This window comes from Scatophagus argus, chromosome 13, assembly GCF_020382885.2.
Source record: "Scatophagus argus isolate fScaArg1 chromosome 13, fScaArg1.pri, whole genome shotgun sequence".
Taxonomy (NCBI): Eukaryota; Metazoa; Chordata; class Actinopteri; family Scatophagidae; genus Scatophagus; species Scatophagus argus.
In genome coordinates this window covers 7,395,447-7,408,050 of record NC_058505.1, presented here as the reverse complement: position 1 = coordinate 7,408,050, position 12,604 = coordinate 7,395,447, and the positions used below count along the sequence as shown (strand labels likewise).

At 44.1% G+C, this 12,604-nt stretch overlaps 1 protein-coding gene across 1 annotated transcript in view; it reads right to left on the bottom strand.

The window, feature by feature from the left end:
- The window catches only part of emilin2a (elastin microfibril interfacer 2a), a 16,112-nt gene extending 3,508 nt beyond the window's left edge, over positions 1-12,604 (bottom strand). The window contains 7 exon segments of the mRNA XM_046408947.1: positions 276-329; positions 1,162-1,515; positions 7,908-9,887; positions 10,070-10,260; positions 11,688-11,813; positions 12,376-12,560; positions 12,563-12,604. Of these exon segments, the coding sequence (XP_046264903.1) occupies positions 276-329; positions 1,162-1,515; positions 7,908-9,887; positions 10,070-10,260; positions 11,688-11,813; positions 12,376-12,560; positions 12,563-12,589 (2,917 nt within the window). The 5' untranslated portion in view covers positions 12,590-12,604.

Genomic DNA, 12,604 nt, shown 5'->3' with positions numbered 1-12,604 from the left:
ATATAGCTATTATCTACTGAAGTAATTTTCATAATCATCACCAAACGTGACGGGGTAAAATTGTTTCTTGTCCTTGCAGACGAGCTAAAGTCTTTCCACAGTCCGCCCACACCTCCCTAAACTAAACACATCCAGTTCCCACTCCCTCGCACTCTCAGGCTACAAATTATTCACAGCTTCTCCACTTTTTTTTTTTTTTTTTTTGCACTGATGTAGTGGAATGGCAGAGCCTGTAGATGCGTGCAGTGTAACCTGATAATGAACTGCTACAATACCTTGGCGGCGGGTTGAGTGAGGCTTGAAAGACGCAGGCTGCAGGGGAGGATAGCCTGCAAAAGAAATAGATGACATACACATCATGTTTTATCATCATCTCTGGACAAGGTTTAGTGAAGCCTCTTGCCCGAGGTTTGGTTTTTCCATCTGAACATTATGGCAAAACGCTGCGGGACAGTTTCCCATAGATGGTATAAATTAAAATAAAACAGGTTGTAATCCAGACTGCATAATTTTGGTTTTACAAGTGGCTATTTGAATTGAGTTTGTTCTTTCAGGACAATGGGACCCATAAGCACAGTCAGGTGTTTACAGTGCCTTGAATGGATTTAGGCCTTCAGATATTTGTGCTGTGTGAGTTCCAAATAAAACAGACAAACAAAAAACAGATCCCACATGTGCCTGGTTTTGGACTTGGAGCTGAAACTCGCTCCCGTAGAGGCAAAGCTTATGGGGTCATTGCATTTTTCTTAGTTGACTGCCAGATGTCTCATTCTTTTCTATCTTTACAAGATGGATTAGAGACGCTGTGTTTTCTGAAGCTTGAGAAAATCAGATATGAACTTAAAGGCTCCTTTCAAAACCTAAGGGGGATTTAGACCTCCTTTTTAGAGCATTTAGATCATTGTGAAATAAATTTGTTACCGCTGAGCTTCTCCCCTTGTAAGCATCAATAGATAACTCCTGTGCAGTATGTATTTCACTGGTATTTGCAGGCTATCATTTAAAGTTAAAAATGACCAAATCGAGTATTTTTGTGTCATAAATGCATGTGTCCTTGAGTGCGGCCCGTTCAGATGTTCGGTGTTTGCGCAGATCAGACAGTAGCAGCAGATCTATAGCTCTTCTCAGCTGTAGGCCATCGTGGTCATCAGCGCTACTCACCTGGTGCTCCAGCAAATCCTTTGACAGGCATGCTGGAAGAGTCCTCAGACCCTCTCCGCACGGTCACCCTGCGGGTGTAACCTGGAGGTCCCGCCTCGCCCGTCTCTACCACTGGCCTTATGGGAACCAGGGGGACAGTGGGGTGTCCTGGTTGCTGGGGGCTGGACGGCTGCCTTGGCGAACTGATCTTGATCGTGTGTGTGCTGGACTGCCCCGGTTGGCTCGGACTGTATGGCTGCCTGGGGCTGGACGGCGGCGGTGGGATGATGAGAGGGATGTGGATTTGTTGGATTCTGGTTCTGGGCGGAGTCGAATCTGGCACAGGAGCAGGCCTCTCCGGTCTCAGGGTCATTCCTTAGAAAGCAAAAAGAAAAAGACAAACAGTGCAAAGATTGTAAATACAGCAATTTATGGTTTACTTTGTAACCATAGGCGTTACCATCGCGCATAAAAAGTTTCTGGTCACAACAACTCTTATAATCCAAAGTTATGGAAAATGTTGTAACTGCAATTGCACAAGCCTCCATTTTACTTAATTATTTACTTCCTCACTCACTCTCAGACCACATCCCTTCTTTCTCTTGTGAATTCTCATTATACGACTTATATTCTGATGACAGGCCAAATTAGATGTGGTTTTCACTGTACCTCCAAGCTTCTTTTTTGTTGTTGTTTTTTTTTTTCAACCGGTAACTTTATTACCCTTCATAAAAGCAAAGCGGGTGGTCAGTGTGAGTTTTAGGTAACGAGAACCATCTGAACGGAAACCAGCTGGCTGCCTGCCAGACCCCCTGAGGGCACAGACATCATCTGGGCCTGAGTGTGGAGATGCTGTGAGAGTGTCCTGCGGACAAATAACAAAAATAATTACAGTGCCTGCTTTGTGTCAGACCCTTCTAACAACCAGGTGTCAGACATTTTGTGTCATGCCAAATTTGATTTTCTGTGAAGGGGTCTCAGTGTTGTCTTGTTGAAACCTTGTGGGCGAGGTTGGGCACAAATGGAGCACATATAACTGAATTACAGTAATGTCATTCAGACAAAGACACTTACATCAAGGAAATGGCCACTTATTCTAAGTGTTTATACAGTTAGATTTGGCTGAAAAAGCTCTGATCTTCAAGAAAGCTCTAAAAGAATAGAAAAGACGAAAAACCTGAAGGAAGAATAAATTGTGATTTCTTATCTCCAGATTTTACAGATAACATAGATGTTAAAGCTGTAAATCTGCAAGAAGTGCAGATATGGAAGTGTAGGCGGTGTGACATGAGAAGACAATAGGCCATAGATGCTGAAGCATGAACTCGACAGCTGACTGCCGATCAGCTGATGGCAACCGCCTTTTTAGAGTTTTGCCTGAACCAACAAAATCCTGGTTTTACAACAAGACTCAGAGTGTGCAGCCATGCCAGTAGCTCCGCACTGAGACACGGCCGTGCTTCAGCATGGCACCACGCTCGCTGTGAAAACACACCCATGTTTAAATGTGCACCACGTTCATCATTATAGTTTAGTAAGCTAACTAGCGCTAAAAAAACAAATTAGCACAGAGGTGTACTTCTGACAGACGGGTGTCCGTTTTTGCACAAACGAAAGCACATTCCTGCTGACGGTGTAGGAAGGAAGAAGAATACTGCTAGTGGCCAAATGTTAGTCTGAGCAATACAGATTTTCAAAATAGACAAAAAAAAATTGCCTTGCATTTTCTCACGAGGAGGGAAATGCATTTAAAACCTTTGTTAGCAAACGAGAACTGTATTCCCAGGAAACTCCACAGGGTACGAATTAATCTTAAAGGAAGCTCAGGCTGCTAGCTTTGTCTGGAGTCCCGTCTCACTGTCTTTAGGAGATGGAGTCTGTTGTGACTCCATCTGCTGATGATGACCACACAATGCAGTTTGGAAGCTGTGGAGAAAAGCTGGTCAGTGGACCTCAAGTTAAGTTTGTCAAAGTACTATTTCCTACAGTAAGAATGAACTTTTGTCCTCACGTACGCAGAAAGCCATCCGAAGTATAATCACTGTGAGTTCTGCCAACAATATTCCAATAAATCAAATGTTAACTCAATAGTACATTCAGTCTGGCATTGAGGCAAAGTGATGAATCCAAAAGTACCTGAAAGCAATCGTATCACATTAGTGTGCCTGTTACTCTGGATTATGAAAGTAATCAAGCACTCTGTTCTTATCAAATAAAACACCATAACCCAAATTCCTCCTCCTTACTGCAAGAGATACCACAAGAAACCACATGTATAATTAAAAACAAATTAAACCCAGCAATCATGTTGTACTGAGACAATCAGAAATCTCTTCTTCATATCCTCCCTATGCCTCCTTCAGGACGCCTTTTGCCTGAGTGCATATTTCCCATGAGCTCTCACAAAGGGGGCAACCGCAAAGTCGGAAAAAAAAAAAAAGAGAGAGAGAGAGAGAGAGAGAGAGAGAGAGACAAAGACGCACATGAGTGCTGGTGCAACCATGAGCATCACCAAAACCAGATGTTATTGCTAACAAGCGCATTGAGACACTGCAGGGGGAGGGAGGCCGTAGTCCCTGATTCGGGTGGCATTGCGTGAGTGTTTAAAAGCGTGTGAAAACCTCGAGGAATATTGCAACAGACAAGCTGATCCTGCGATGGAAAATGGTGTCAAGGGGCACCGAGCAGGGTGTGCTGAATACACACACATGCAGTATAACGCCTCACTCACACTCCTTTTTCTTGCTATGCACATGGACACAATTTGGTCCTCCACCCCATTTTGCTCCAGTGATAGAAATGAAAGTGGGGGTGGGGGGGTCCAAGCTGCATGGAAGCTGCATGGAAGAGCCGGGACTCCCATTGTGTCTGTATCTGGGTCCATTCTCCTCTGAAGACTTCCAGATGGGCTCCCCCGGTCAGAGATGGAGACACCTCACCTTGCAGCTTGAGAAATTTCTCTGGGAAAGCTGTTGCAGTGAAAAGCGCCCCCTCAAACTGTGGTGCTGACTAAATATATACAGTGTGTGTCAGCGGCAGCGTCGAGTACAATTTTCCTTTCTTTCCCAATAGGCACCCTTTGACTTCAAAAAGCCTTTGATATCTTGTTTCTCTTGTATTCCCTCATCACGGCAGACAGTTAATCTTCCTGCCCGTCTCTTCGATACAAAGTCAGAATGATCAATTGCAAAGCATTGATCCGTGAAATCAAAGCCTTTATTTTATCTCAGCTCTAAACCAACAACTTTTATTCTTTTAAATTTATTTTCTGAAGGCCCTGTGTGTCGATAGATACTAAGAGGATAGAGTGGTGTGAGAGAGAGAGAGAGAGAGAGAGGAGAAAAAAAAGTCCTCTGGCATTTTTGGAAGGACAAATTAGAAGAAAAAGGCTTGACAGAAGGAGAGAGCAACAAGGGAGTACAGTGAGAGAAATTCAGAGATAAGGGACAGAGAAATAAAAAGACAGGGAAGTGATTGAGTCAGACTGGGATCACCTCCAAAAAAACAGGAGGAGTAGAAAAAAAAAAAAAACAGCTTGAGAATCGAATGAGAAAATTCAGCACAAGACGGCTGATTAGTCACCGTCTGAATGATGAACAGCATGCTCGAGCTCTGTGAAAATACAAGCATTTCGACAACATTTCCTAAACAGTTTGCACCCCTCAAATCTCTCGTCTAATTTCACAGTGACTTTGACACATGATCGTTACAGTTTTAAATGATGCACCAGAGCCGCTGCCGCTAAGCCACAACTCCCTGACGGAGAGGAAACAGCCGGAAACAAACACATGCAAGCTGCAGTGGCAGACCTCCGCTCCACCAGCTGTTTTGCGGGGCGATGCAGCGCCAACATCTTGCAACTGAAGTCACACAATTCCATCGGGCAGTCACATTGAGTAAGGGCAGAGCTATTCCAGTTAATCTTTCAGTTATGTTATTACAACACCTCGTCTGTTTACAGCGTCCTCGGGGTTTTCATGTGACTGAGTGGAGAATATGAGCTCAAACACAGAGGAAACATTTCAGTAGTCTCTCAACCACCTCCTCCTCCACCACCACCACCAAGATGCAGCAGCAGCACACCCATAGAGCCGGGATTTTTTTCATGGATATTTGTATCTCTGTTTAGACTTATTTCTCTTTCCCAAACTTAAAAAAAAAACATTAAATCTTCCTGCTTTCTGACAGCCACAGGGTTCAACCCTCTCTCTTGTGGGCTTTGGGACTGTGAGCACCAAGTGAGAAAATATGATAATATTTTCCCTTTAAGGAACAGATTGACATATAAGGAAACGCTTAATGCCAAGAGTTTGATTGTGCTTGTAGCTTGAAACCGCAAGCTACTAACGGCAGCTCGTTAACTTAGCTTTAGCACATGGAAACAGCTAGCCTGGCTCCACCACAGTATTACAACTACCAGTGGTGAGGGGTTAAGGGACAAAAGCCTGTCTCACAAGCAGCAAGACAGCAAATATTTCCCGAAATGTCGAATATATCTTTTAAAATATGCTCACTCATCTAAATAAAAGCTAGAAACTGTTTTGGGGTTTCTTATGACAATATATAAATAGAAGATAGTCATAAAATAAGACCCCCGACAAACTGCTACACAATCCTACTGCAGGACGCGCAGTTCTGTCTGATTTAATGCTGGGCAGAGGTGCAGTATAAGGTTACATGTGCGGTGATGAAATCAAATATCACAGTTTGGAGGTAAAAGGCCATATCTGGCCAAGACTGTAATGGAATACAAAATGCCTTCGTGCTCTTTGTCTCTCCACACCACAACCATTAATCTAAGAAAGGGAGGCACCAATGTTGGGGCCCCAGTCATGACATCACAGCTGAGGGTAGTCGAAGCATCTGGTCCTGGGTGTGGAGCCCTGCTTCTCCCCTCTCTATCAAGACTGGCTCCAGGAGTGAGTCAGGGCCCTTAATGAGGACCAGACTCCACACATCAGGCTGAGGTCACCCTATGGGAATCTCTGGAGGCTGGTATGTGTACATGTGCAAGGAGGAGGAAAAGGACATGGAGGGAGGTGTGTACAGCAAGACCAGGACCTGAGGTTCAGGTCTGCAGTTCTGTGGTATGAGTATTCAAAAAAAGAAAAAATAAGCTATGTCATGGTGCAATAAAGTCAGCATGCTCATAAAGACAGTGGGAAAGATGCAACAGCCCGCTGGTGTTCTGACATTGAGAAAATTACATGAGAGTAAATCATCTGAGTAGTTGGGAGGGGCTGAGCTCGGCATTTAAAAATGTACCTATCCAGTTCCCTAAATGAAAACTGGGGAATTCTTGGGATAACATGAATCTAAGTCACAGGAAGTTTCCAGTGTGGGCCTCTGAACTGGTGCTGGGACATATTGAATGACATACTCAAAGCGAGCACAGGAGGCCCAGTGAACTCGTGTCCCCCGTCTCCGGGAAATACCCTGTGGCCATTCGTGGGATATAATCCTTCCCTCCAAACCTCCTTGTAAACCAAGCAAGCAGAATAGCATTATATGGAGGATTATCTTCAGGAAAAGTTTATGTTTACACAGATGTTAATCTCATTTGATAAACTCATATGTTGGATGTTAGAGAGGAAGTTGCAAAGGAGTGTTTTGTCAGTATTTTTTTTTTTTTGGTCCAACCTCTTTTGGCTCATTTCAGTATCTGACTGCACTAATGTGGAAATCAATTTATTTTTAAGTGGTAAAATTGTGCCATAACCTGTGTTTAATTCCTGTCATGCAGGATATCTTGTTGACATTTTGAGAAATATGCTTATTTACTGAGATTGTGAATATGAAGCTGTAGCCAGCACCCAATTAGTTTAGCTTAGTATGAAGACTGTTAATGAGGGGAAACAGCTAACCTAGCTTTGTCCAAAGGTTTCTAAAAATGTCTTGCACATAACCCCCTAAAAACAACTTGATGCATTTACACTTTTTTCTTTTAGAGATTAAACAAAAACATAGATAAGACCTACCAATTAAGATATAACATGTTAATTAGTAGCATGCTGGTAGGCAGGTTTTGTTATTTTTGGACATGGGCACACTAGCCGTTTTCCAGTTCTTCCGGTCTTTATACTAAGCTAAACTAGCTGGCTGCTGGCTGTAGCTTTGTATTGAATTCCCAGATTGCTTCTCATCCAACTTTCAACAAGACAGCCAATAAGCCTGTTTGCCAAAATGCTGAATTATTCATTTAAATTCGCTAATGATGCAAAGCCTGCTAAATAGTTCAGACAGCCAGTCCCTTGTTTTGCTCTCCCACCATGCTCTTTCCATGGCGGTGTACATAAGCAGTGCTCTGCTCACTCTCTGCTTTGCTGCTGTGGCTGTGTGTTCCGTTTATATCAACTCTGTTCTGCTTTGCTGCTAAACATGGCAGTCATCCGAAAGCCAGCTGTCCTTCCTTGTGTTTCATAAGCCCAGCCTCCACCCCAGCATCCACCTGCATGCTCTGAGTCTGCATTCCTTTAGGTTAGAAGTCAGTATGGTCACCTCCCAGCCCCTGCTGTATTGAGGCTGCTGTGACAAAGTCAGAGCCTAAAACCAAATACCAATGCTGTAGATATTCAACATAATAATTCATAACTTCTGCAGGGAAGTCCTTTGAATATTTTACCCAAATTCAGGGATCTTCTGATTAAATAAATATTCATTAATATGAGCTCATAATGAATTGGTTTGTGTGACTGAAAGCCAAAGAGGCCCTTTCGTGAACCCTTGAAAGATATTACCAGAGATATTATCAAAAAAGGCCAACTCACCCGGCTCTTTGGCAGAAACGTCTTTCAAAACATGTCTGGCCATTGCAGACAGCTGTCCCTGGAACCTCTGCAGAGAATTCCGCAGAGTGGCGATGTCTGCTCCATGATTTCCACAGGTGACGTTCATCCTGTAGACACAGTCCCGCAGACCACCGACGTGTCTCTCCAGTCCGTCTTTCAGCCCTTTGATATTGGCAGAAACTCCATCTAACCTTATGCACACCTTTTCAAGTCTGCTCACACGTTCACCCACAGCAGAAATGCCATCAGAAACACCCTGTGTGTTCTGTTTGCATTGACTCAGTTCAGATGACACCTTTTGACTGAGTGTATCAAGCCTGCTCTTCAGCTCCTCCACCTGACGTCTGGTGTCATCTGCCTGATTAATGGGTACTGCTACGACTGATGCCCAGTTGTCCCGTTCTGGACTCCCAGTGCCACTCTGTGATGGATGGCAGCATGTCGAGTTTACTCTATCCATGTCCTGATTGTATTTGCTTAATAAATCGCTAAATGCAGTAACAGAACTAGCCAGACCAAGCACATTATCTTGGAGATTAATCAGTCCTTTCTGGAAGTCCTCCATCGTCTTTGCCCGCTGCTCGTTTGTCACTGACTGCCTTTCGACAAGATCCTCCAGTTGCCTGAGCTTGTCCGTGTTTGCACTGACATTTGTGTGAAGAACATCCAAATCATTCCTGTACCGACTCAGGTCCTTCAAAATGTTTTCTAGACTTTTAGGTGTGGCTGAGGAACTCACTGTGCCTACAGTGCCTGAGCCTGAACATCCTGCAGAGCACAGCTCTCCAACAGCATTGACCTTGTCATCCAGACCTTGGAGAAGGAACTTATTATTGTTGACTTCTGACTGGATAGCATCAAAGGATTCACCAAACATGCCAGGGAAGGAGCTGTTGCTCATTTCCACCAGCATGTTTGTGAACTGGTCCTCCATGCTGTTCAGACGCTCGTCCAGAAGCTGCCGCAGTGCTGCCACCTCGTCAGCAATCGTACGGGTCAACTTCTGTTCAATATAGAAACAGTGGGTCTCTGCATTTTGCTCTGTGATATTAACACGTGCCTCAAGCTCTTCAATCAGTAGGCTGAAATCATTGTCCTCCTGAGGTGCAGAAAGGTGGGCCAACTCGTTGTCAATGCGGACATTCAGGATACGGTGAGCCTCTGCAATACGATTAATCTCACGCCACAGGTCTTTGTGGTCACTATGATCCTCTTCTGCTTTGGATGGATCCGTCTGCCTTTGAGTTCGTATAGGTCCGTCTGCAGCGACCATGTCCAGGCGTAGTTCCCTCATCTCCTTTCTCAGATCAGCCTCCTTGGTATCAACCAGCTTGGTCAGGCGGACCAAACCTTGGTCGCGGCTGTCCTCACAGGTCTTCTGCAAGGTGTCAATCTTGTCAGTGCATGAGCTTTGTAGTTTGGTCATCTGTTCCTCCAAATTCTGGTCTATCTCCTTCCTCAGTTTTTCAAATTTCCCATCAATGTAGGTCTGGATAACATCAAACTCCACAATTCCTGGAGTCTGAGACTGAGAAGCATCCATCAGGACACGGATCTGCCCCTCATGACTTGTCATGGTTCCTCGTAGGTCTTCCAAAGCTTCATCCTTGCTTTTCAATGCCGTGCTGATATCATCCAACCGGGTCATTATTTTTTCCATAGCCTTGTCTCCAGCAATGCCACCTCTAGTTGCCTGATGACCGTCCAGCATGGCCGGGTTCTCTTCCGTGTCTGCAGATGTAGCACTGTCTGGTGGACGCATGTTGTTGAGAAGTGTCACCAGCATCTTCTTTGTGTCTTCCTGCAGGTCTGTGCGGAGGTTGCCAGTCAACTCTGTCAAAGTTGACTGAAGATCCAGGACTGTCTGAGACAGACGCTGAACTTCACCTTCCAGAAGATGCACCTTATCTGTGCCGCCATGCCTCGTCTCGTGGTGCCCGGTCTCTCTCCGCTCCGGCCCTGTGATCAGAGAATAACTTATTAGAGTTTTTATTAATGAATACAAAATAATGTGTGTCCTTCAAGAAGTTTTATTGTGAAATACCTCAACTCAGTCCTACTTGGTAAAATGTTGTCAATATGTAGATATTTAGCATAAAATGACAAAAACACCCAAGGTAGATCAGAAAACACCGTCTTACTCTGTGTGTGTCTGGTTGTGTGTCCAGGATTTGCTGGGAGGTAAGGCTGTATTCCCTGAACTGTTTGTCTGTCGGGAGGTGGCTTTAAATCTTTACAGTCGGGACCTTGGAAACCAGGACAGCATCTCCACTCTAACTCTGTGACAGTCTTGAAGGCAATTTTGTACGTGGGTCGAAACCGGTTATGGTATCTGTAAAACAAGGCAGAGTAATCATATACGTTTTTCATAATGTCAAACAAATATGAATACAAGCTTTTTTGGGGGGGGGGGTTCCTGTCTTTTTACAAAATTACTCTGCTATTGCAAAAAACGTAAGTATTTAATAATATGTAATTTCACTGGGAGCTGTTGAGTCCTGCAGTCACCAAACTGTCTGTTTTTTTCCGACATTATGCACTGTTTTGAGATTCTCTGCTCTTCCCCATGACGTGAAAATCAGCCAAGGCAAACTGTTTCCAAAGAAACAATAGATGACATCACTTCCCTGAAGGCAGGGGTCATGTTGTGCTGGACATCTGGAAAGTTGATGACTGAAACAATGATCTTTGCACATTTCCACTGTTACCCTCACAGATAACACTGTCCTTGCTTGAAAATAGCCTAAAGGAAACTGAACAGGGACGGTAACGCTTGACATTATGACTGTAAGCAACTATGTGTGCTTAAATCTAATCCCAACATGAGTGAAGCCAGCACTGTATGTCATCGCTTAGAAATGGAAAAAACACGAGGTGTCTTTTCTCACTGCCAGCTCTCTTTTGCAGAAACTTGGAAAGGTGGTCCTGTGACATAAGAATGAGCAGTTTCCAGGGATCTTTTCCACAACACAATGGCTCTTGCGCATGTGTTTGTGTACGCGGATCGCCACAGATACAGGTGGTGCTTCTCCACTAATAACAGCTCACGATGGAAAATATGGAAACTTGCAAATCAACCTCATCGAGAACAGAATTAATCACCAAGGTAACTCCCCAGTTAGATACAGATACAGACTGAGTTGTGTGTCTTTATGGTTTTGTGAACAGACAAATCTGAGTTGGAGACAGGATTTAGCTTATAAAAGCTTCAAATACCCTGCAGAAACACACGTATTTTTAAATATTTGGATGACACATTTATAAAATCATTCTTTTCTGATCCATTTCTCACAGTTGTTTACCTGCACGGTGTGTCAGTCCACATTATTTCTCCATATTCTGTTGCTTTTTGAACGTGCTCATGTTAATGACGGTCCATATTGATTTAAATGTCATATGCTGTATTTACTGCTCATGCAGGTATGCTGCATCCATAGGTAACCGCTGATTACTACTGGCCATGAACACTAGCTTGTCACATGGAAAGTTATTTCACATTAAGTGACCGTTTTTATTGCATTTCAGAGAGAGAAATCCAGTCCTTGGTAGCGCAAAGCTACAGTTCCTGTTTAACCTTTTGTCATTTCAGTGAGCATTTTTAACTATGCTTTGCTTTTGATTCTGCCAGTGAGGTTTCTTTAGCCAGTGTGAACATTTCTGCTTCCAGAGCCAAACATTTTGTATCAGAGCTGCAGTCTGTCTCATACATCTAAACATGATGCACCCTCGACCCCTTCCCGTTGCTCCCCGGATGCTCACGTCACTTGCTGCTGGCAGTCTGGCTGGTAGGCTGGGCAGGGGGCCACTATGGGCTCCTGGAAGCTCTCCACACCTCCCTGCACGGCGCAGCTCACGTTCCTTCGCACCACATACGCACACCAGTTCCTGAGGAGAGAGGCACAAGCAGGAGCTTCAACATATACCTATCTACACACAAAACCTGCAAATGCATTAGAATTAGTTGAGGGTTGATGATTAAAAAACATCACAATTATGTCCTCAGGTTTTACTGAGCTTTTCCATAAACCTGACTTTGTTCCTTTCACTTCTTTTTCCCTGCTTGGCTATTTTAGTTTATCAGGAAAAGCTGCAAATACACTAATGGTCTCTGGTAGATGAGGGATTGGAGTAATCACTGACATTCCAGTGTTTATCTGGATCTTATCGTGTTTGGCAACAGCTGGCAAACTGGAGACTAATTTAGGAACCGGTTGATAAAGGCACAGCGAATGTTAACAGGCTCCATTTGACCATAACAGGCTAAAGACTTCGTCGATCTGAGGTCTTTCCGATCAATGAGAACTCGGGTCGTCGCTGCATTTTTATTCGCAATCGCGCAAATAAAGCGCGACTTCGGGAGAAGTTTGGTGAAAAAGGAACGACTGTTGTAAGGCCTTTCACAAAACCACAACAGAAAAAGATACTTTAAAAGAAACACGTCACTTACCTATTTCTGTGTCTGTGCACCACTCCAGTGTATGCAGACCCCTGGAATAAGTCATACGAAGAGGGGGACCCGTAAGTGAACTGAAAGTTCAAAAACAGCGTGAAAACAGCCCACCGCCAGTCCATTTCTCCATTCCTGTAATTCATGCTTAGCAAACGCCTTAAAATAAATATTCCTGACATAGAGAGAAAGACGGCTGCTCTGTTATTATCATGCGCGCTGCTCCCAA